Source organism: Malus sylvestris, chromosome 6, assembly GCF_916048215.2.
Source record: "Malus sylvestris chromosome 6, drMalSylv7.2, whole genome shotgun sequence".
In the NCBI taxonomy this organism is placed as follows: Eukaryota; Viridiplantae; Streptophyta; class Magnoliopsida; order Rosales; family Rosaceae; genus Malus; species Malus sylvestris.
In genome coordinates, this window is record NC_062265.1 from 27,992,667 (window position 1) to 28,014,820 (window position 22,154).

Sequence of the window (22,154 nt, forward strand, 5' to 3'; positions counted from 1 at the left end):
TTTCGTATATAAAAATTTATCCAGTGTTGTCAATGCAAATAGCATTAATCTTCTTTTATACATTTAAAATAAAAAATTTCACATAATTTTTAATCCCACAACAACAAGGGGGTAAAACTTTCTAGTTTAAGACTAAATATGAGGCCAAACCTCTCCGTTACACTTTTCAACCAAGATAAATAAAATTTGAGTTTTAACTTCAACCATTTACAATGCGCATACCCAAATTTTTTAGTTTTGACTTCAATGTTTTCACCTCAAATCCAAATACTCAAATCTTAAAAAGGAAAACTAATGAAAATTGTTTGAAAACTTTGAATTTTAACGATAAGAACAAAATAAAAGGTAAAGTGAATAGTACCACGATTGACTTTTTTAGTATAAAAATGTAGTTTTTCATTAAAATAAATAGTACCAGAAACTTTTCAGTTACTAAAACTATAAATCTAATGATAGATGCCTTTGCATTTTAGGAAAAAACCAAAAAACTCATCTTGCATTGAAAATGGCCTAATTGTTCAAAACTTTTCTTATTCCGGGTGCATATATTACGTATTTCTGTCTTCTGACCTGTCAATTATTAAGGTAGTGCACCTGGAATAGATAAGTTATTCTCTAACGACTGAATTTTCTTTTGTTAAAAGTATAACTATCATAAAATTCTAATTGTGCCTCTGTTATGAGTCGATTATAATTAATAATCAAACTAAACATAAATATTAACGTTCCCACCATATCTATAAGTCAAACATGTGACATCTCATATTCAAGTAAAAGAAAAACGCCACTGAATTAGAATACTAGTTGATAATTGGACAATTGGATGTTAGTTGGGTGGAAGGGAAGATTAGAGAATAAAAGATGGGAAGTTTAGTAGTGTCCTAATTATTAGCTTATACTTTGTAAAGCTCGTTAATTACTACCACCAACACATGTGACAACTGTGACTACTATTTCTATGTCAAGTCTATTCAAAGTAACTAGTAATTCCACACACTTGCTACATATGTATATGGATAAAATTTTATAACAACCCAAGATTCAATTTTGTATTCTACGTGTCCTAATACAAGTGGAGGGGTCGGGTACGAAAAATATATCTTTTTTTTACTTGTATTATAACACTTGAAGTAACAGGTTGAATATTAGGCACTAAAAAAAAAGTTGTCATGCATGTGGGAGAAAAATGTGGAAGAGAGATAGAAGTGGGAGACAAATATGAAAGAATTATTTTACATTGTTTAATTTAGTATAATTACTACCTTACTTTTCATATCTCCTCTTTTTATATATCTTTCTTGTTTTCGTTTCTAGAGAGATAAGAGTTACGTCTCTCTTATTTTTCATGTATTTTTTTTTATGTATTATAAGGGATAAGATTCATGTCCCCTTGATTAAGTGTAATTTTTTTTCCTTATCAATAAGGTTTCCCTCGTACCATCAGGATTTCTTAAAATATATATAAACGTAGTTCATTGTAGCAGGTAAATGTAAAAAAAAAAAAAGGAAATATAATTAGTTTTTTAGAAAATAGGTTGAAAAGCCCTCTTCTCTCAATTAATTGTATATTTATAAATTAGGAGACAACTAGAAAATTTTGTCCGCGCGTTGCTACGGGATTAAAAATTGTAAGAAATATCATATTTCAAGGATGTGAAGACTACACCATAGAAGATTAAAACTACTTATATTAAAAATGTTGGGAAGTTTTCAGAATAACAAAAATATGACAAATGTTGCTTACTGCAACACTAAAAGTTTTCCTCTGGTAGTGTTGATTGTCAAGGAAGCATCCTAGGCAAGGAAAAAAAAATTGAAATACATGAAATAAATTTATATGACAACATAATTACATCATAAAAAAAAATAAGGATAAAGAATGGTTACCTAGCGTTTTTATGCGTGGAAAGGAATGCGGTTTTGCATGAATTGGAGAGGACATTTTTCCGGCAATTTTATAGGTCCTTATCAAACTTTTGTGTGTTCACCTCTGTGATTTGTTTTGTTTCAATATCTTAAATGTATAACAAAGATTGAAAAAGATAAATGTATATTAGATAAAAGCTGGATGAAACATAGGAAAAAATATTCTTTAGCAAGGTGCTAGCATAAAGTTATATTTCTGTCCATCAATTAGGGTAGCAAAAGTTGTAAACTGAGATTTCAATTTAAGCATTCTATATGATTTTACAAAATGCAAAAACTTCTATCAATTAGGGTAGTAAAAGTTGTAAGCTCCATATGATAACTTGTGTGCCTAAAAACCGATCGACTCTTGACAACAACACATAAAAAATACTTGGAAAAACGAAGTTGTGTGCCTAAAGGCTTCATTTTAAAAGACGGAAAAGGGCAAAGGAACTTTACCTTAGGAATTTTCCTGCCCTCCGCTCAACCTTTTTACCCACCCTAAAAAATACTTGAAATTCGATCGACCTGCTAAAACACACCAAATTTTAAAAAAAAAAATTAGCAAACTAATAAACTTAATTATATATGATCATTTCACCACATAATTCAAATTAATTGGTGAAAAATTAATTAATTAAATTGAGTTAAAAACTAAATATAAAAACCAATAATAATTGTGAAAATGCTCCATGGGCTTTCCACTTGGAGTTCAAGATATAGCACGAAACCACCAAAAAAAAAAAAACTATTCAATTTCTGAGACCGGAGCACAAAACCAATGAGGGAAAAGACATCGCTTAGAAGCAAACGGACGCGTGGGTACCAATGAGGGAAAAGAATGGGAAGGCTGAATAGCACAAACAAAAAAGGGACAAACACGTAATTCCACAGTCCAACAAAGGAAGAAAGCTGAAAATTGAGGGGCAGATGGCAGTGCGCTCTCTCACATGATGAACAGTAAGTTTCTGCTGGCTTTTAGTAGATAGTAATGTGTACCTTAGTTAGGACACTCTTCAAAAGTTTCTAATGAAATTAAGATAAAAAAAATAAAAAACTAATGAAAATAGCTTGAAAACTTTGAGTTTTAACAATAAATAAAAAATAAAGGGTAAAGTGAATAGTATCAGGATTGACTTTTTAGTGTAAAAATATGGTTTTTCGTTAAAATGAATAGTATCGGGACATTTTCGCTAATGTTCTCATAAAAAAGAGTCTGTCCATAGAAATTTGAAAAATTATGTTTTCTAGGTTCAATAAACACTACATGACATAGATCAGAGCTCATAAAGATATGCACCATCTTGCTATGCACCCTCGAAGGGCCAGCCCAAATGATTCATTCCGTTTCAAGGGAGCCCAAAGGAGTTGTGGGGTTGCAAGGTTTGAATAGTAATGTGGGCAACCCAATCACACATAGCACATTCCAATGAGTTTTTACATTTTTATCCAATTATTTTAGTAAATGAAATTTGAATTCAAGACCTGTTGTAACATTATGTAGATTTCGTGCCATCAAACCTAATGATCGTCAACGCATATTAACTGAGATTGACCATATTTTGTGGCGATTAATACGTACTTGTTACCTCAATTATTAGAATTAATTATAATTACATGACAAGTAACCAAAAAAAAAAATGGTTTCGTTCTAATCTTTAAATCAATTTATCCATTTGGTTTGTAAAATCACTTAAAACAAAACACAAAATATCCTATTTGGTTTGTAAAATAGATTTGGCCCATTGGCCCATTTAACACAAGTCCATTTAGATCTACGTCCAAATCCAACTTCGGTTGTGCTCCAAATTTGGGGTCGGTGAAAAGAAAAAATAAAAAAATAAAAAACCCGCTCTAACACAAATAAAAATCTAAACTATATTTAATAAAATATTTATTGTCAACCAAAACATTATGAAATTATCAATTTAACTCTTTAGTAAAAATTGAACATGAATAAGTAGTATGGGCAGAAATGTAATTTTACACAACCAAATATATATATATATATATATATATTTTTTTTTTTTTCTTTTCAAAACAGCACCTATATGTAATCCTAGCATATCTCTAATTAAAAACTAAAAAAAAAAATTTCCACTCTCACATCCTCTACCACTCTCTTCCTCTCTCTTTCTACTTCAAAAACAAAAATAAAAAATTTTCATACACACTTTGTGTGTGCCCATATGCTAGTAAAAATGAAGATAACGAAAACAAGGTATGAAAACAAATTCCCTCATAAAAAAAATTTGCATGTGTACAAATAAATAAAACTCTATACTCCTTCATCAAACACCAATGTCCACGTCTTGCTAAGTAATTAATCTGTAAAATACATAAGTTAGGGGTAAGTAACAATCACCGTAACCGGTGAGTCAAAAGACTGACAATATATCATATGTTATTATGCAAGTGGAGAATAATTTATTTTTCAAGTGTTTTTCTACTTATATAATAACATATGACGTATGTGCTCGTATTCTGAGCACACGGAAAAATCTCAATTGTTGACAAGGTTGAAGAAATGAACAAATGGATTTTTTTTTTTTAAAAGAAATCTTTGTCAAGTTAACAGAGTTAATTTGTATCTAAATGAGAAGCTAGGTGTCGATTGTCGAAGAGAGGTTGCTGTCACAGGGTGGGCGGAGGGTTTTTGAACACAGGAGACCTGCGCTCCCACCGCAGTGATCTAGATTGTCTGAGCTGGCAAGTCAAAATCTACCACGTGTGGACCCAGTGGATGGCTTCCTACGTCATCTGGCTGTAAAAAGTCAAACACCTCACATGGTTGACACCGTCAGTAACTTTCCTGTTTTCTCCGAAAGAGTCCTCTCAACGCCACATAATTGTCTCACTACTCGCTCCCACCAACGGCCACGTGTCAGACTACAATTTCCTGAACAAATCTGGCCAATGAATGGCGAGTGTGAGTTTTTCGTACTCGAGAGAGTAGTATGGAGTTGTGTTCTCAATAATTGGATTTTTTAATGGGCTCCTGGGCTGCACGTTTAATTAATGAAGACAATCTGCACGGTAAAACAAAGCCGTCAGATCTGAATCTTGCGTGTGCGAAATTATCCAATCCTGAACCGTTGGATCGTCCAAGTCGGTGATCAACGGCTAAGATTCCTTTTTTGGCGGCGGGCAACGAGGCCTCACGGGCCTTTAAATACAGGCATCGAGGGAGAGGGAGAGCCCATTCTCATCCAAGGCTTGAGATCCTACTCTCGCTCTCTCTCTCTCTCTCTCTCTCTCTCTCTCTCTCTCACTTCGTATTTTCCTTCCTGTTTCTCTCCCTTCGGCTTGTCTCTCTCCTCCTCTCTTTCTCTCTCTACTCGACGAAGGGGCTTTCTAGGGTTTCTGTGGCGCGCGCTTCAACGGCTCCCTCGACGAGATCCAGGTTTTGAATTGCGGTTCCTCCGAAAGCAGTATCTAGGGTTTGGTTTGACCAATCGCATTCAATTTCTCCTCCCGCGCATTTGTTTTAGCTTCGATTTTGCCCTAATCATTTGCGATCTAGGGTTTTCAACTTGTGGGTTTATAGAGAGAGAGACCCGAGTATAGGATTTGCTCGTGTAAGTGTTTGAATTCCTTTTATCCTTCCTTGCATTTTTATTGGGCTCTCTATTTCTTGAAGGAGCTTTCGATCTGAGCAATTGGACAAAAAGCTGCTTTCTTTTGGGGTTAGTGGGTGGAATTCGAGTGTTTGAACATTCCAATTCGCTTAGATTTTCAGATTATTGTCAGAAATTGTTTGTTGATTTTGCACATTGGCAACTTATACAACTGCGAATTTTGAATTTTGAGCATTTGCTTGGACATCAAATAAACTGAAATATTTTGACTTTTGACAATAGAAAAGGATAGTATCAACCACTTGGTTAATGATGGAAAATTTTGGGTTTTAGGTTTCGATCCCGAAGCAAAAATTGGGACGTATTGTGTCGGTGTAATAGGAATAACGCTGAGGGACTAAACCGAAGCTACAGCTGATATGTGCAGTAATTGGGAGCGTATCTTATGGCACCAGCTGTTCCAATAGATTTCACTGGACAGAAAGAAAGGAAGTCTTTTCTTTCGCAGATGATGGGGAAGTCACGGAAGTACTCTAAAGGGCAGTTGTCTGGTTTTGTTCCAGATAACCGGCATGCTGTCGAGACAATGGCTGAATCGGAGGGGTTTGGAAGCTCAGGACGCGTCGACACAGAAATGACGGCTTCAGAGGATTCATGTGCGCCTAAAAGGAAATCCATTAGTTTGAATGTGGATGGTTATGATGGTTTGGGGGTGCCAATGCAAGTACTGCCATTGTCACGGATGTCGCGGTCAGAAAGGAAGGATTTGGAAATGAGGCTGCAATTGGAACTTGAACAGGTCCGGGTTCTTCAGAAGAGAATTGCTACTATGAATTCCATTGTTGCTGTACTATCCCCATCTAGTGATATTCGGAGTTGCAGTGATGGGAAAAAGAGACCTCCGCCTGACAGATATCAAAGATCATCCGAAATTTCTGCGCCTCAAGGTAAGAGAAAGGCTCCTCCGGGGCGTAATGGTGGCCGCACGAAGAAAAGCACGTCTGGTCCTGTGGAGCCATCAAGGCCAGTGGCTCCATCAACCACTTCAAATGCTATGTTGATGAAACAATGCGATCAATTGCTGACCCGCTTAATTAAACATCAGTTTGGTTGGGTTTTTGAGAATCCAGTTGATGTGGTGAAGTTGAACATACCAGATTATTTTACAGTCATTAAGCATCCAATGGATTTGGGCACTGTGCAGAGCAAGTTAAATTCAGGCGTGTACTCTTGTCCATTAGGGTTTGCTGCTGATGTACGGCTTACTTTCTCAAATGCTATGACTTACAATCCCCCTGGAAATGATGTGCACATTATGGCCGAGACCCTCAGTAAATATTTTGAGCAGAGATGGAAACCCATAGCAAAGAAGCTTCCTGTAGCGACTGGTGTGCAGTCTTTGCCTTCAAGAGCAAGACCGGCTGTTTGTGAAGAAACCAATCCTGCTGCCCCAATGCCACCCTTAAAAAAGATGAAAAGTACCCCTGTTGATACTGCTATCAAGCCTGAATGTCCTAAACGCATCTTGACTGTTGAGGAGAAGGTTAAACTGACTAAGGAGCTGGAGGATTTGCTGGGAGAATTGCCGGAAAATATTGTTAATTTCCTAAAAGAGCATAGTAGTAGTGAAGGGCAAACTGACGAGGATGAGATTGAGATCGACCTTGATGCCCTTAGTGACGATACCTTGTTTGCCTTACAGAAGCTTATGGATGGCCATCTGCTGGAGAAACAGAAAAGGCAGGAGAAAGTTGAACCTTGTGAAATGGAGGTATGTTCATCTTTTAAATTATGTTTTCATGTGTTATATGTTTACAATAGTTTCTCAACCCAATTTTTGCATGGATTTCTTATTGTTGTACTCCCTTTGTTTCTGCAGATTATTAATGAGTCGGGATTTAGCAACTCATCAATGCAACCCTGCAAAGGTTCATTTGCAATAACAGCTCTGTAAATATTTATTTGTTAAACTGTTAAAAAATTGTCTTGTGTAAACTTATTTCTAACAGTGGAAATGGTTATCACATGTATATATCCAGGCAATGATCCAATTGATGAGGATGTGGATATTATTGGTGGGAATGACGCTCCAATTTCAAGCTTTCCTCCAGTAGAGATAGAGAAAGATGCAGCTCGTAAAAACAGTAAATACAGTAGCTCAAGTAGCTCCAGCAGTGATTCAGGCTCTTCATCTAGTGGTTTGTGTTTCTCCGTACTTCTTATATATGTGGTTTCAATTGTTTTCAACGTTGTAATTTTGGAGTTTGTTTGCCTGAGGCTCTTCTTGCATTATTTAAATTTGCGTTGATGGGAGCATTACTACTGTACTAAATGCCCTGTCTGGCCCTGTCTGTCTTTGCCTCTCTCTCACACTCAGACACACACATGATGTTTGAGGTGCTGTGTGACTAACATTGCAATCTATGATTGTTATTTTTATCTACTTGACCATTGAATGTAATATCAAGTTGCAATCTTTAATCTATGATTGTAATCACCATCTCCCCAGACCATTAAAGTAGTGTAGACTGTCTATTATTGTTTAGCTGTTCTGCTTCCTTGAACAGCTTGTTTTGCATTGCCATAGTGTTCAACTGGAACATGGTTAAGAAAAACGTGGAAGTAGAAAATAATGCTTTAGACCCCATTAAGTTGTACATTGTTGTGCATCTCTCAGTATGACCCTTTTTTTTAATATTTATTTATTTTTATATCTGAACCCAGTAAGTTCTCCATCCCTTATTCACCCCCAAACAAAAGAAAATAAACCAGAATTTGTTGGAATTTGGAACCTTGGGGAGTCATTTCTTTTGGATGGGGAGGTTGGTTTCTATTGAAAGCTGCCTAGGGCCGGTTTTGCTTATTCATTTTAATGGTTGTGGTTCTGTGTCAGGGTATTCTTATCTCACATTTTTATTGGAGGGTTGTTGGTGGTTGAATAAAGCATCTTATGTGCTTAGAATATTTAGTGACAGCATTGGCCTAGGATTGTGTGAGAAATTTGTTAAAGAGGGTTTGATCATTGACGGGTTATTTGGATGCTGAAGCTCAATTGTAGGTGATTTTATCACCTAGTAAAAACCATGTGCACCCCCTCATGTTTAGGATTTTTGAATGGGGTGGGCAGCATGCAAAAGCTGGTAATTTGGTTTCTGGCCATTATTTTATTGGATTAGTATGTCTTTCAATGAATCCATTCTGAAACTGGTGTTTTGAGTGCTGCTACACCATTCCTGTTTCCCCATCCACCTTAAATTCAGTTGTTATGAACATTTTTCTTAGTAGGGTGGGTGGAAATAAAAGGAAAGCTGGGTGGGGTCTAGAAGCACTCGTGATATATAGTGAGAGTTAGTACTAACTACTAAGGTAAAAAAGTAAAAATAGATTTAAAAGTAAGAGAGTTCTCATGTTTTTGACAATTAAACATATTACATTCATTGGATTTCAAATGCTGGTAGCGTGTTTCTTTTTCCCAGCTTTTTAGAATTGTCCACTTAACAAGAGTAACTCAATTTATATCCTTTTTGTTAATAATTAAGTAAAATTTAGTTGGTATCCTCATTAATTTCACCCCTTAGTACATTTGTCTAGCCTCTAATGAAACTATAAGATTTCATGGAGTTTCCAGCATATTATTCCAAATAGAACCAACCACATTCTTACAATTTGGGGTGTGTGTTGCTCACATATAGAATTTCTTCACAGATTCTGACTCTGGCAGTTCTTCAGAAAGGGATTCAGATGATGCTAAAGCTCCAACCTCTATTGGGGGAGGAAAGGTATATTGTAATATTTTGAATAGCTGGTTCTTCTGTCTTGGATATCTATAGTAATATGTGTGGCTTTACAAGCATTCAGTGGTACCTATATGTTTTTGTGTGCATGCAACTCTGCACGTATATCTTTCACACTGTCTCTCCCCAACTCTCTTGTTCTTTGTTTGTGAATTGTGAAAAATATCTGACATCTTCATTTGGCAGGAAAAATTGGGTACTGGAGCAAATACAGATCAGAAGAGAAGTGATATTGGGGATTCAGAAATTGGAAATCGTGAGTTATGGATTTATGTTGCATTTTTTTATTTGTAGAATAGATAGGTCAGGAGTTCTTCTCTAAAATCCGTTGTCATGAATCTTGTGTAGAATCAATAAATAGAGTGGCCCCACTTGAGCAGGATCCCCCATCTAAACCAATTCCTGTTGAGGAGGGTGGACATAGAGAGGGTAAGCATGAATAATCCAAGAAAAATTGTCTGCTCTTAAATTTGGGATACCGTCTTACAACTGATGCTGTAACATTGTAGGGGAGAGTGCTCCATCTGAGAGGCAAGTCTCCCCCGATAAGCTCTACCGTGCAGCCGTATTGAGGAATAGGTTTGCTGACACAATACTAAAAGCCCGAGAGAAGGCACTAGAAAAGGTTGGTTTCCACTTGCCATTCTGGGTGCATTTTCCTTGATGTATGCATCCAAAATTTTGTTTGATTTTTGCATTGTGATCGGTTCTCATCTTATACTTTTGGTTCAGGGTGAAAAGTTGGATCCTGAAAAATTGCGAATTGAAAGAGAGGAACTTGAAAAGCGGCAAAAAGAAGGTTTGGCTTTAAAACTTCAGTCATCTGAGATGAGGTTTGCATTTTATGGGTTAGAAGGCAGCTGTTTAAAATAGTAATTTTACTTTGTGCGTCATTAGAGAAAGCACGTTTACAAGCTGAAGCCAAAGCTGCAGAAGAGGCTCGAAAGAAGGCTGAAGCAGAAGCTGCAGCTGAAGCTAAGAGGCAGAGGGAACTAGAGAGAGAAGCTGCACGTCAGGCATTGCAAATGGTAATTGGATGTGTCATTACATGGGTGGAAGCATTATACGGCCTTGTATTTAATTTAACTGCAGCTGACGAATATCTGTGTTTGTGCAGATAGAAAAGACTGTTGAAATTAACGAGAATAGTCGGTTTCTGGAAGATCTAGAAATGTTTAGGGCTGTTGATGAACATGTGACAAATTTCACGGAGGAGACCAGCCCAGAGCACATTGAAGACAAGCTTGCCCGGCTTGGTAGCTTCAAACTACAGGGAAGTAGTAATCCCTTAGAGCAACTTGGTTTGTTCATGAAACTGGATGATGATATAGAAGAAGAAGAAATCGAACCTCCCCAGAGTGCCCCAAAACCAGAATCAGCACTTGAACCAGAACCTGAGCCAGAAAGTGAACTTGAACCAGAACCTGAGCCAGAAAGGGAACCTGAACCTGAACTGGAAAGGGAACCTGAACCTGAACCTGAAGCAGAACGAGAACCAGAACCAGTAAATGATGCTGAACCAAATGACGTTGAAGAAGGAGAGATCGATTGATCTGTTTGTCTCTTCATGTTATTGTACTGACCAAGAAAAAAATGGTGGTTCTGAGACGCGCCGGGGCAGAGACTTGGGATGCTTCTATTTGGATTTGATGGCCGCATTATCTCTTTCCTGAAAGGGAGAAGATGGACTTAGCTGGAGAAGAATTGTCAGCAACACAAATTGAGTGATGGATTGGGCTTTTCGGCATGTTCTTTGAAAGGATTTTTTTTATCTTGATAGTTTCTTTTGGGAAATGTAGCGGGCGAATCTCGAATATAACGCGATTCGATCCAATTTTGGTTTGTAAAAAGAAAAGTTTAATTTTAGGTACAAGGGTCGGCTTAGAATTGCAAAATATCAGCCTCCTCGGACTATTTTGGCATTCTACCCATTTTTATTTTTTCCTTGGGAAAATGATGTCTTCTCTTGTTGGAGTTTTTAGGAAGGAATAATGACAGATTTGGATTTTAGAAACATGTTGGAATATCTTGGTTTCGCTTTTCTCATGTTTTTTTCCTTCATATATTTGACTTTCTATACCCTGTTTTTGTGTTGGTTATCATTTTCGAAACATGCAAGTCACCACCACCTTTATGATCATCTCCGCCATCACCTCAATCCCCGTCATTGCTACTACCATCGATTCTCCCACCATCACTCCCGTCCTTACGTCTAGTTACACACTTCGACCACAATGTCTAGTGGACAGGTGACGATGTCGTGATATGCATGAATCATAACTAAAATTATAATTGGGATCCCCAAAACCTTATGCTTTGATACTATTTGGCATGATCCAATCTTGACGTTCACTCGGATATCGGAGTTGAGACGTGCTATCTAGTGCTCTGATTACTAGTCATAACAATCGTTCGTAATGTTGAATTGCGAAAATAAAACAAAAACTGAAAATTACTTTTGTGAGTTTCAAATCTTGGTTTCATTTTAATTTTTCAATTTTTTTTGGCAAAACTTTTCAATTTTTTTAATGAAAAAAACAGAAGAAGTTATCTTTAACATTTTAATTGATCATTTTTGAAACAAAAAAATTTAAAAATCCTTAATGCCCCAATTCAAACGACACCGTCGTTTTTGTCGTCTTGTACACAGTAGGATGGATACACATTGCTCACCCGGACGCTGCCCCCTGAGAGCAACTCCACCCATGTGGGTTGTTCGGGGGACAGTGGAGAAGAAGGGGTCGGAGGCCCGGTGGAGAGAAGTCCAGCCGTGTGGAGGCCGAGCGAGGGTGGGAGCCCGAGCGAAGAGGGGGTGGGGAGTCGACGGGCCTGTAGCCCGAGGGCTTTGCAATTTTTTATTTTTTTTGTGTCTGTGAGAAAGAGAGAGAGAGAGATAGGGGTTTTTTATTATTTAAACAAAAAAAAATTATTATTTTAATTGCTTATTGCCAGAGGAGGGTTTTAAGGGTGGAGATGTAAATGGCAATTATTGTTCATTAATGGTAGTACTATTTATATTTATTTAAGGCCGTTACTGTTTAATGTTCAATTGAGTGGATTGAATAGAAGGGCTCCATGAAGTTGCTCTGAGAGAAAGTACGGCCGCCCATCTTTCACATTCTTCCCATCTTCTCTCTCTCTCCCTCCCCCTCAGAACTTCGATTGATTCTATCTTCTGGCGACCGTACTCGCATCTCTTGCTTCTCTCTCCTTCTCGCCAGCCATTCTCCGACTCTCAATGGCGGCCTCGATCGCCTTCAATACCGTCGGAGCTCCGTCGCGACTCTCCCGCCAATTCTCCCATCCGCAAAGCTCCTATCCGCTTCTCGGAGGGCTCAAACTCAGCCACGTTGCTCCGGCCCGATTTTCGAGCTCCTCATCTTCCTCCTCTGGCTCTGGTAATCGAATCGCATTTTTCATGTCATTGTAAATTGAAGTTTGTATCGGAACAATTTGGTGATGTATTAATTGAAATGTGATGAAATTTCAGGCATTAGGGCACAGGTGGCGGCCGTTGAGCAGTCTAGCTCTGCTGTGGCTCAGAATCCGAAGGTGGAGGCTCCGGTGGTTATCGTCACCGGAGCTTCTAGAGGAATCGGCAAGGCTGTTGCTCTTGCTCTTGGCAAGTCTGGTTGTAAGGTCTCTCACCATCACCATCACCATCACCTTCATCATTCATCATCATCATCATCATCATCATCTTCATCGTCGTTTATCACCATCATTTCATTGATAACAGGTGCTGGTAAACTACGCAAGATCATCCAAGGAAGCTGAACAAGTTTCTAAGGAGGTACAGTGCCATTTTAAATCCTTGAGTTCGTAATTTTACAGTGATTCATAACATTGATACTTGAAATGTGAGCTCGAATGTCAGCAATTTTAGCAACTTTATGACTTGATTATGTAGGGATTGCTGACTGCTTCAGTTGAAATGTTTCGTTAAAGGTCGCATTTTTAACATATTTTAGGGTGGTTTAATTAAATGCTGTAGATCGATGCATCTGGTGGTCAAGCTCTAACATTTGGCGGTGATGTCTCGAAGGAAGAAGATGTAGCAGCAATGATTAAGACGGTAAGTGAACGTGCCCTTTTTTGGCTAGCTTTGTGTTTTTGGGTTGGATTACTTCTTGCTACATGACAACATTTGAATTGAATGAATATAGGTGGTTGATGCATGGGGAACCGTTGTTGTCTTGGTAAATAATGCAGGTCTGTCGGCATCACTTTGCTTGCTGTATTTTAGAGTCGTGTATCGCCTTTCCTTTTTATTTCAACTGACTGGCCTACAACCCATTTCAGGAATTACGCGGGATGGCTTATTGATGAGAATGAAAAAATCCCAATGGCAGGAGGTTATTGATTTGAATCTTACTGGTGTGTTTCTATGCACACAGGTGAGTATTCTGGGGGAATTTTTTTATCTAGTAATTCTAGTTGTTCAAGCGTACATTTGTTGGATTTCTGAGCAAGGATGTTCGTGCTATCTGCAGGCTGCGGCAAAAATTATGATGAAACAGAGAAAGGTAAGCACATACGTTCTTCCCTTCTTGTATCGTTTCACTTTGAAAAATCCGATTTGCTTTTAGATCCGTTTAGTTATTCATCATTGCAGGGAAGGATAATCAATATAGCATCTGTTGTTGGTCTTGTTGGCAATGTTGGACAAGCCAACTACAGTGCTGCAAAGGCGGGAGTTATTGGCTTCACAAAGAGTGTTGCAAAGGAATATTCGAGCAGGAATATTAATGTATGTCAGTGGTTAAGCAGTTCAATCTTCAAGACATTAAACATGAAAGCAGATAGATTTTGACTTTCTATCGTATTGCAGTCTTATACTTTGGGTCCGAAAGAACATCTCTCTAAAGGTTTATTTTCTCCTAGGTCAACGCTGTTGCCCTGGTTTTATCGCATCTGATATGACTTCCAAGCTCAGAGAAGACATAGAAAAGAAGATCTTGGGGAGCATCCCCTTAGGTGAGAACACAATCAATTGGCTACCAGTTATTTGAGCATCAATTGAAATTTGATTGATTCTTCTTCCTTTGTTCACCCAAACTTAAATTCTTAATTTTGAAGATTAGGACATAAATTAGATTTAAATTAGATATCAATTTGCGATTCTTTCAGGGCGATATGGTCAACCTGAAGAAGTGGCTGGACTGGTGGAATTCTTGGCGCTTAATCCCGCTGCCAGCTACATTAGTGGACAAGTAATTTTCTCTTTAAGATCTAATATTTTTCCTTGGACAGATACGAAAAGGGCACAGTATTGATCTACTTTTTCTGCTCATTTGTTGTAGGTCTTGACCATTGATGGAGGAATGGTGATGTGAGAGGCTGAGTCCGGCACCCCCACGAGCTTCGTCCTACTGAAAGTTCAAAGGAAGAGATGCTTTTCTTTACATTCCGTTCTTGACGGCTGCTAGTTTCAACGAGGAATTGAACAGAAAAGTCGAAGGGATTTTGTTACCTAGTATTTTTAACGGGGATTGTGTCCGCTGATCGCTGCATGTATGTAAGAGAAAAGAAGATTACTTTCGAGTAGCGGTTTCGATCCAAATCGGGCAATGAGAGTTTGTAAAATTTGTAGTTCGTAACAAATTAAAGCTTCTGTTATTTCTTCCCCTTGTCGTTTACATTTTCTTTCAATTTTAAATTTCTTCCGCTTGGGCATTCCAACCTAAAATGAGCCTCGCAAATCAATTGGTTATTCTGTTAGTTTTTTGTTAAATTTGAGGCAGCTTAACGAAAAGGGCTTGGGTTAAGTTGATTGTAACTAAAAATCATCATATAACTCTATTTAATAAAAAAGGCTTACTTTAATGAAAAGAATTTAAATTTAATGAAAATGGCAAAAGTTTAACATAATAAAAAATGATACAACAAATAAATAAATAAGTGATAAATCCAACACTCTTCCTCATTATTTCTTAAACTGACTATATTTGAAAGTGAATACGTGTACTATACTATTTATTAAACTGAACATTTACTGTTTCTAAATGATTCCTGGTCGTTGCAGTTTCCTGAAGCATATAGGGAAATGCACACACTTGTTGTCGTTAACTGAACACAAGTTGGAGCGTGCATTGCACTCGCATTTGGTCGGATTTTATTGTTTTTTTTCCTTTTCTTTCTTTCGTCCTTATTATTAAATAAAGTTATTAGATACGTTTTTTATTAAAATTTAAAGTTTTGAATTCATTTTCATTAGTTTTTCATATTTTATACCACATAACACACTAACGTAAATTTTAACATAAAACTAATGGAAAATTCGAATTAATTTGCGAGACTCAATTTCAAGTTTCTTTGCCCCCAATTGTAACTTAAACTATACTTTCATCTCATCTGTTTATTTGAATCTAACAACTTTTACTTAGATGTGTAATTAGCATGTGCATTTAAGCATGTGCACAAAATAAAATCCAAACAGGGAGGGAAATTTACAAAACAATGGTAGCCCAAAGCCCAACAAATAATAACAAATAATAAATCTCAAATAAAGATGTTTAACTGGAACTAGTGATTTTTGTTACTTAAAATTGTATTTTTCTTTTCTTTTAAGTGAGATATTCGATTTAATTTTCGTTAAAGGCGAGATTAACCCACATCATCGCGCTTAATGTAAATAATATCAGTTGTTCAAAAAATAAAAAATAAAAAAAACTCTAGTAAGTCCATATAAATAGGATCAGTTACCCTTTCCCTATCTCCTAGGGTTTCTTTTTTCCGAAGAGAGATGAATTCAGACGCATGCAAACACTGCGAGAGGCTCGATCACGCCCAGAAAGAGTGCAGGCTTCTGAAGAACAATGTGGGTGCCGCAGACGCAATCGAAGTCATCAACGACGCTCTGTTTCTCACCGTCGACAGCCCGCTGGAGTCCTGGATCTTCAGCGCCGGCGCGCAGTTCCACTGCAACCCGCACAAGGGGATTTTGGAGAAGTATACCGCCGGCAACTACGGCAAGGCCTACTCCCTCACGACGGATCCTGGGCTGCACATTGTTGGAAAAGGCGACGTCCGGATCAAGTTGCCGGGCGGGGCGGGGCGAGGTGGATCATCCACAATGTGAGGCACATTCCGGGTTTGGTGCGGAATTTGATTTCGGTTGGGAAGTTAGATAAGGAGGGTTATGCTCTGCAAATGTCTAGTGGGAGCTGGAAGCTACTCAAAGCTGGAGAATTGCTTTTCACATATGAATTTGAGCTTCCTCCAGGCTTTATCTCCATGATTCGGTCTGATTAGGGTTTACGTAATTATCTCTGTTGATGAGGAAATGCTCGATTAGTTGTTTAATTAATTAATTATTAGTACATCGTTAATCCCAAATCAAACTCTGCGAGCCGTGTGTTAGTGTTCATATCAGCGTTTGAATGTCGGTTATCTATGGTCTGTACATTGCTAGCTAATCCCGAATCAAACTCTGCGAGCAGTGTGTCAGTGTTTATATTAGCTTTGGAATGTCGAATTATCTATGTTGTGTACGTTTTTAATCGTAATGAAGATCACTATTTTAAATACATTGTTCCGTTTATTTAATTATGAATGTCAATCGGAAGAATGTGCTTGTAGGTTATGTGGTTAATAGCGTTTACCCTTGCCGCCTCAGCCCTCTCACCCCCGAGGTTGCAGCATTCTAGGTGCAAATCCTGCAACCCCAATACTGCTTTTGTGAATGCCACCAACTATTGCTGCTAAGCAATTGGGATCCCCATTTGGACAAATGCTTGTGGTACAAGAAAGATCATTTGTTAAATCGCATCCTGCATCTGCTTGCATTTTGCTGTTGGAAATATCTAGAAATGGCACGTAATTGTGCAAACGAAACATCTTAGTTGAAATTCATGGCATTGCTATTTTACATTGCCCCAACTTCAGCTGCAGTTGGTTCAAGGGTTCATCATGAACATCCGCACGGGTTTTGTATTCTGCGGCAATTTTCTATTTAACTTGTTCCCGTTTTCAATCAACGGAAAAGTGATTAGTTTGGAATGCAGGGCAAGTTTGCTTCTCATCATTGAAAGGCTTTAAGGCATTACCAGTCTGCATTCAGTGTAGAGTTCCGTGAATTCTCCATGCTGATACCTCATGACTCGTATTGGTTTACCCCCAACTGCTGCATCAATCATTTGAAAAATCTAAAAATGTTAAATAAAATTTGGGGTTTTCTTAGTTGTTATTATGTAAATAGTGTTAAAAGCTTTAAAGAGACATGCAGCGGTTCACCATTAATAGCATCTATATTGTCCCTACTTAATCACTAGTGCGATCAATAGGTGTGAGATTTTTATGCAAAATGCCTCGATGCAATTAGAAGTGAAACCATTTGATTTAAAGTGTGATTTGTTTTGTGAGATGGCCGATGTGAGACATTTTACTTTCTTCAACAATTAATAAATCTCTTTGCACCAAATTGGTGATTTGTGATAGGTTTAGAAGAATTTCACTCTTGCATCCCGGTTACATTTAAGTTTCTCTTTACTAAGGGTTTGTCTTCAGTAGTCCGGATTACTAAGTAAGTCAATTTTTTAGCGGGGCCGGCAAAATAACCATTCCGGTGGTTGATAGTGGAGCAAAGGCTGGATAAAACATGGATAGGCATGTCTTATCATCCAAAAAGATGTAGAAACAGGAAGGGCGGGTCGATCCCACATCTCATAGAGAGGAGGAATACCAGGGATGATAAAGGATAACTAACTCTACAGCTCACAGGAATGGGAAAAGGAATTCCACATTACTCCAGTTTTATCATAGCTTTATTTAAGACAGAATAGGGAGTAAGGCTGAAATGGCTATAGGCTTCAATTTTTTATTTTAAACGTATGTTGATTGAACTAGATGCTGGGTGAGGGCTTAAAGACCCTATTCACATAGCGTTTCTGGACACATATTTTTCCTCGGGGCGGGCAGATTTTCCTATAAATAAATAGGGGATCCGGGCCTTTTTGGGGGAAAAGGGGCTTTTTATCGGGTCATCCTTTTTCGTCGAATGTTTAATTATGACTGCTATTTTCCATACTACTTAATAGTTCGGACTATTCAGGAAAAATTATTTACTAAATGAGAACCCAATACAAAATAAATCGACCATAAGAAATCCATTAGTCAAGCCCCAAAACAGACACTCCACCCATCCCAATTGCAAAGGGATTGGGCGATTCAATCCAAGACAAACAAAATGAGCTCCACCCCAGCCCAAACAAGTCGGGCTATAGTGAAAAACAGGAGGCCTAACTGCTTACTCGGGCCAAAATCGCCCAACCCACTGCCTGAGGCAGTCTGACGTCAAGGTGACTTCACCCACAATACAATTTTTTTTGGGAAGTTTTAACGAAAATCCCACGGTACTGTTCACTTTAACGAAAAACCACATTTTTACACTAAAAAGTCAAACCTGGTAGTATTCACTTTACTCTTTATTTTGTCCCTATCATTAAAACTCAAAGTTTTCAAACCATTTTCATTAATTAGTTTTCCTATTTTTTTTTGTGCTAGGCGATTGCGCTTCACGCGAGTGTGGGCAAGAGTCGTCCAACCAAAATCTAGGCAGCGGGCCGGCGTTGGGACAATCTGGGATTCCGGGCCGTTGTTATTTTGCAAGAGTGTGCTATTCATACACCCCATTTTACTTCTCATACACCACTTGATAATTTATGTCCGTTGATCTTCTTCAATTCATCCGATTCGACGACCGAAAATTAAAAAGGTGTGTAAGAAATAAAATGGGGTGTGTGGATATCACACCCCTATTTTGCAGTGCCTCAACCGCAGCTACAGTTGGTTCAAGCTTTCTTATTGAACAGCTCGTAATCTGCGAAAAATTGCATTTTAACGTGCTCCCTTTGTTTAACTTCAATCAACGAACAAAATGTGACTAAAATAGATGATCGAGTGATTAGATTCTACAATACAGGAGGTGAAGAGAGTGCTAAAGGGCTAAAAAATCGATGTGCCTGTTTGGTTCAAGATATTGAGGGACACTCTTGCACATAGGACCATTGATCGGTAGATGGAGTGTCATATATGGAAAGAGAAGTCCAAGAGGCGCTGTACGACACGCTCGACTAGGACTAGCTGTTTACAGATGAGGGGACCGACCCCTCTGAATTTGAGAATTTCTTGCTGCTATTGACTATTGTCCAAGCAAGTTCTGTGGCCATTGCTTAGCAACGGATGGAGAGTGGAATACTGGGGGATATGACCGATACATGGTTTGCCGGAACTGTCACTTGACGTAATGGGATGAGCATCATTTGCTAAATGGTTGCCTATCAAAATGTAAGAGTTCCTAAAATCAGATGAGCACCTGTTGATTTTGGTGATATAGTTGGTGCTAGTGGATCCATCAAACGGCCAGAGAGATGTAACTTCTTTAAAGTTTCTTGTTTCGTAATTGGCTGTTCTTACATTATTGTACAAATGTATTAGACTATATTATGTTGGTTTCTCTTTAATTTCTTGCCATTTAAAGTGATATTTAATGAATTTATTTATTTTTATTTAGTCAAGTATCAACCTCTCCTGTCGTAGCGAGAATAGACGTCGCATTCCCCGAAATGGCCTAATCATAGGAGTTATTATGAGCTTGATGAGAAGTACTTTCAAAATAACTGAAAACGCAAATGAATCCTAGAAAAACACTTAAAGTTCTTGCAATAAGGTACTTTGGAACCAAAAAATATTCTGAAAGTGCTTTCAATCATTTTAAAAGTACTTCAAAATGAGCTTTATATCAGTTCGAGTGAAATTTTATTTTGCATACTTATTTCGGTGAAGCTTCAGTTATCGTGATTTTTATTACCAACAATTATTACTAATTAAATAGTTTGAATTCGATAGGTTGAAGAAGAAGGGTCTAATCGCTGAAAATATTGTTATAGGGTTTTGAAAACCTTTGAATCTAACAAAGAGCGCGAGAATGTTAATTGTGACAGCCCGTCCCTAAAAATTATGGTTTTTATAATTTTAAAAGTGTGAATTTACGAAAATGCCCTAGAGGTGAAGGTGTTGACTTTCATTGACCAATGTGTAGTGAGACGTACTAAATATTCTTTTAGCATATTCCTAAAGTACTCGACGATATAAACGAGTAAGCGCAAGCAGAAGTTAATTTGGAATTACGAACCGAAAGTATTTTGAAGAAATAACTATTCTATTTATATTATATTAATGTATGCTAAATTAGGAGGACGTGTGTGTGTGTGTGTGTGTGTGTGTGTATGTGACGGAAAAGGGGAAGAAAAAGAAAAGGAATGGGGGAGAAGAAGAAAGGAGGAGAAGGGAAGGGCTGCTGCCCAATCAGGAAGAGAAGAGAAGTGAGGGACCAACCAAAGAAGAGAGCAATGAGGAGAAAGGAGGAAGAACAGAAAAAGGGGAAACCGGGTTTCCCTCAACCCGTGACCCGACCCGGTGGATTCTCCCATCTCCGGCCACTTTGACGACAAGGTTAGTGTCAAAATGACCCTTACCACGAGGCCAACCGATCCCTCTTCCATTTACATGTGAAAATTGGGTGGAAATTGGTGAATTTTGGGTAAAACCGTGCTAGGTAGAGATGAGAATATACATATAAGGATTACAGGATCCTTACCCCTAGGCGATGAAATTGTCACATCCTGGCCCGGGCCTCTACCACATCCCGGGCTTAACTCCACCGGAGCACGATATTGTCCGCTTTGGGCCCCAACCACGCCCTCATGGTTTTGTTTCTGGGAACTCACACAAGAAATTCCCAAAAACCATGCTAGGTAGAGATGAGAATATACATATAAGGCTTACAGGATCCTTACCTCTGGACGATGAAATTGTCACATCCCCACCCGGGCCCCTACCACATCCCGGGCTCAACTCCACCGTAGTACGATATTGTCCGCTTTGGGCCCCAACCACGCCCTCACGGTTTTGTTTCTGGGAACTCACACGAGAAATTCCCAGTGGGTCACCCATCATGGGATTGCTCTCGCGCAATCTCACTTAACTTTGGAGTTCTGATGGAACCTGAAGCCAATGAGCTCCCAAAAGGCCTCGTACTAGGTAGAGATGAAAATATACATATAAGGCTTACAGGATCCACTCCCTTGGGCGATGTGAGATGTTACATTAATCTTCACCAAAAAAAAATTATCGTGATGTTTTAGCTGCAATGGTAATCTTCACTAATTTTTTTGTTTTTTTGTTTTTGTTTTGTTTTGTGTTCTTAGACCAATTTTGTGGTGCAGTTAGCATCTAAAATAACCATTGTAGCTAAAAAAGAGCGTGAGAATGTTACAGGGAACAATCCGACTACCTTCAGAAGATGGTGAAAGGATTGTTTACCACCTGCAAAAGTAGGGATAAAAACACTTTAAAATACTTGCAAGAGTACAAGGTTATCGCAGTATAGCAGCTCAAGTAAGGTCGTTTTCCACATGAATTGAATGAATAACTTGTATTTAAACTAATCCTTAGCTAATTATTTAGAACAAAATTTCGAAAAGGTTGATTTTGGAATTTAAAATAATTAAATAGTTGGAAAAGTAAAGAAAGCAAAAGAAAAAGGTTTTGTAAAGCAATTTAAACACTAGGGTTCTGGCGTCACCATTAATAATCCTATGCAATTTTACTAACTACCTATGAATTTCTACATACATTCTTTGAAGGTTAGGCTTTCCTAATACATATTTTCCTCGTGATGTTCAAGTGAAAACGTATATCTAACATGCAACCCGTCTGTGATGTTCAGATCAAATATAAACATGCAAGACTCATTAAGTTTTATGAAAACCCTTTGAAAAACCATGCAACCCTTAAAGAGCGTGATGTTCGCCTTAAGTGAACTTACAATTACTAATCATAAGAAGCCCTCTTCAATTTTAGGGTGATGTTC

General features: G+C 38.0%; 2 protein-coding genes across 5 annotated transcripts; both read left to right on the forward strand.

Moving 5' to 3' along the window:
• Positions 1-5,102: 5,102 nt before the first annotated feature.
• Positions 5,103-11,294, forward strand: LOC126625995 (transcription factor GTE10-like). 3 transcript variants are annotated; one of them, XM_050295142.1, is made up of 11 exons: positions 5,103-7,257; positions 7,366-7,414; positions 7,526-7,684; positions 9,192-9,265; positions 9,467-9,536; positions 9,629-9,709; positions 9,790-9,905; positions 10,013-10,079; positions 10,178-10,308; positions 10,398-10,746; positions 10,783-11,294. In XM_050295142.1, the coding sequence occupies exons 1-11, from the start codon at positions 5,932-5,934 to the stop codon at positions 10,830-10,832; spliced, it is 2,472 nt and encodes an 823-aa protein (XP_050151099.1). In that variant the 5' UTR covers positions 5,103-5,931; the 3' UTR covers positions 10,833-11,294. The 3 variants fall into 3 exon arrangements, with proteins under 3 accessions (XP_050151099.1, XP_050151097.1, XP_050151098.1); XM_050295140.1 differs by having other exon boundaries at positions 5,103-5,594; positions 5,820-7,257; positions 10,398-11,294; XM_050295141.1 differs by having other exon boundaries at positions 5,103-5,486; positions 5,820-7,257; positions 10,398-11,294.
• A 1,060-nt stretch (positions 11,295-12,354) lies between these two features.
• LOC126625996 (3-oxoacyl-[acyl-carrier-protein] reductase 4-like) lies at positions 12,355-14,903 on the forward strand. 2 transcript variants are annotated; one of them, XR_007624557.1, is made up of 11 exons: positions 12,355-12,678; positions 12,771-12,919; positions 13,020-13,073; positions 13,275-13,355; positions 13,447-13,492; positions 13,583-13,677; positions 13,774-13,806; positions 13,896-14,030; positions 14,165-14,257; positions 14,411-14,493; positions 14,584-14,903. XR_007624557.1 is itself a non-coding variant. In XM_050295143.1 (11 exons), the coding sequence occupies exons 1-11, from the start codon at positions 12,519-12,521 to the stop codon at positions 14,614-14,616; spliced, it is 966 nt and encodes a 321-aa protein (XP_050151100.1). In that variant the 5' UTR covers positions 12,355-12,518; the 3' UTR covers positions 14,617-14,903. The 2 variants fall into 2 exon arrangements, 1 of the variants encoding a protein (XP_050151100.1); XM_050295143.1 differs by having other exon boundaries at positions 13,896-14,034.
• Positions 14,904-22,154: the final 7,251 nt, after the last annotated feature.

Excerpts from the sequence above, each read along its gene's own strand:
- LOC126625995 (XM_050295140.1), top strand. The coding sequence starts at position 5,932 with ATGGCACCAGCTGTTCCAATAGATTTCACTGGACAGAAAGAAAGGAAG. Across the intron at positions 7,685-9,191 it reads TTCAGGCTCTTCATCTAGTG|ATTCTGACTCTGGCAGTTCT; the intron begins GTTTGTGTTTCT and ends ATTTCTTCACAG. Across the intron at positions 9,710-9,789 it reads GGAGGGTGGACATAGAGAGG|GGGAGAGTGCTCCATCTGAG; the intron begins GTAAGCATGAAT and ends GTAACATTGTAG.
- LOC126625996 (XM_050295143.1), top strand. The coding sequence starts at position 12,519 with ATGGCGGCCTCGATCGCCTTCAATACCGTCGGAGCTCCGTCGCGACTC. Across the intron at positions 12,920-13,019 it reads TTGGCAAGTCTGGTTGTAAG|GTGCTGGTAAACTACGCAAG; the intron begins GTCTCTCACCAT and ends CATTGATAACAG. Across the intron at positions 14,494-14,583 it reads CCAGCTACATTAGTGGACAA|GTCTTGACCATTGATGGAGG; the intron begins GTAATTTTCTCT and ends CATTTGTTGTAG.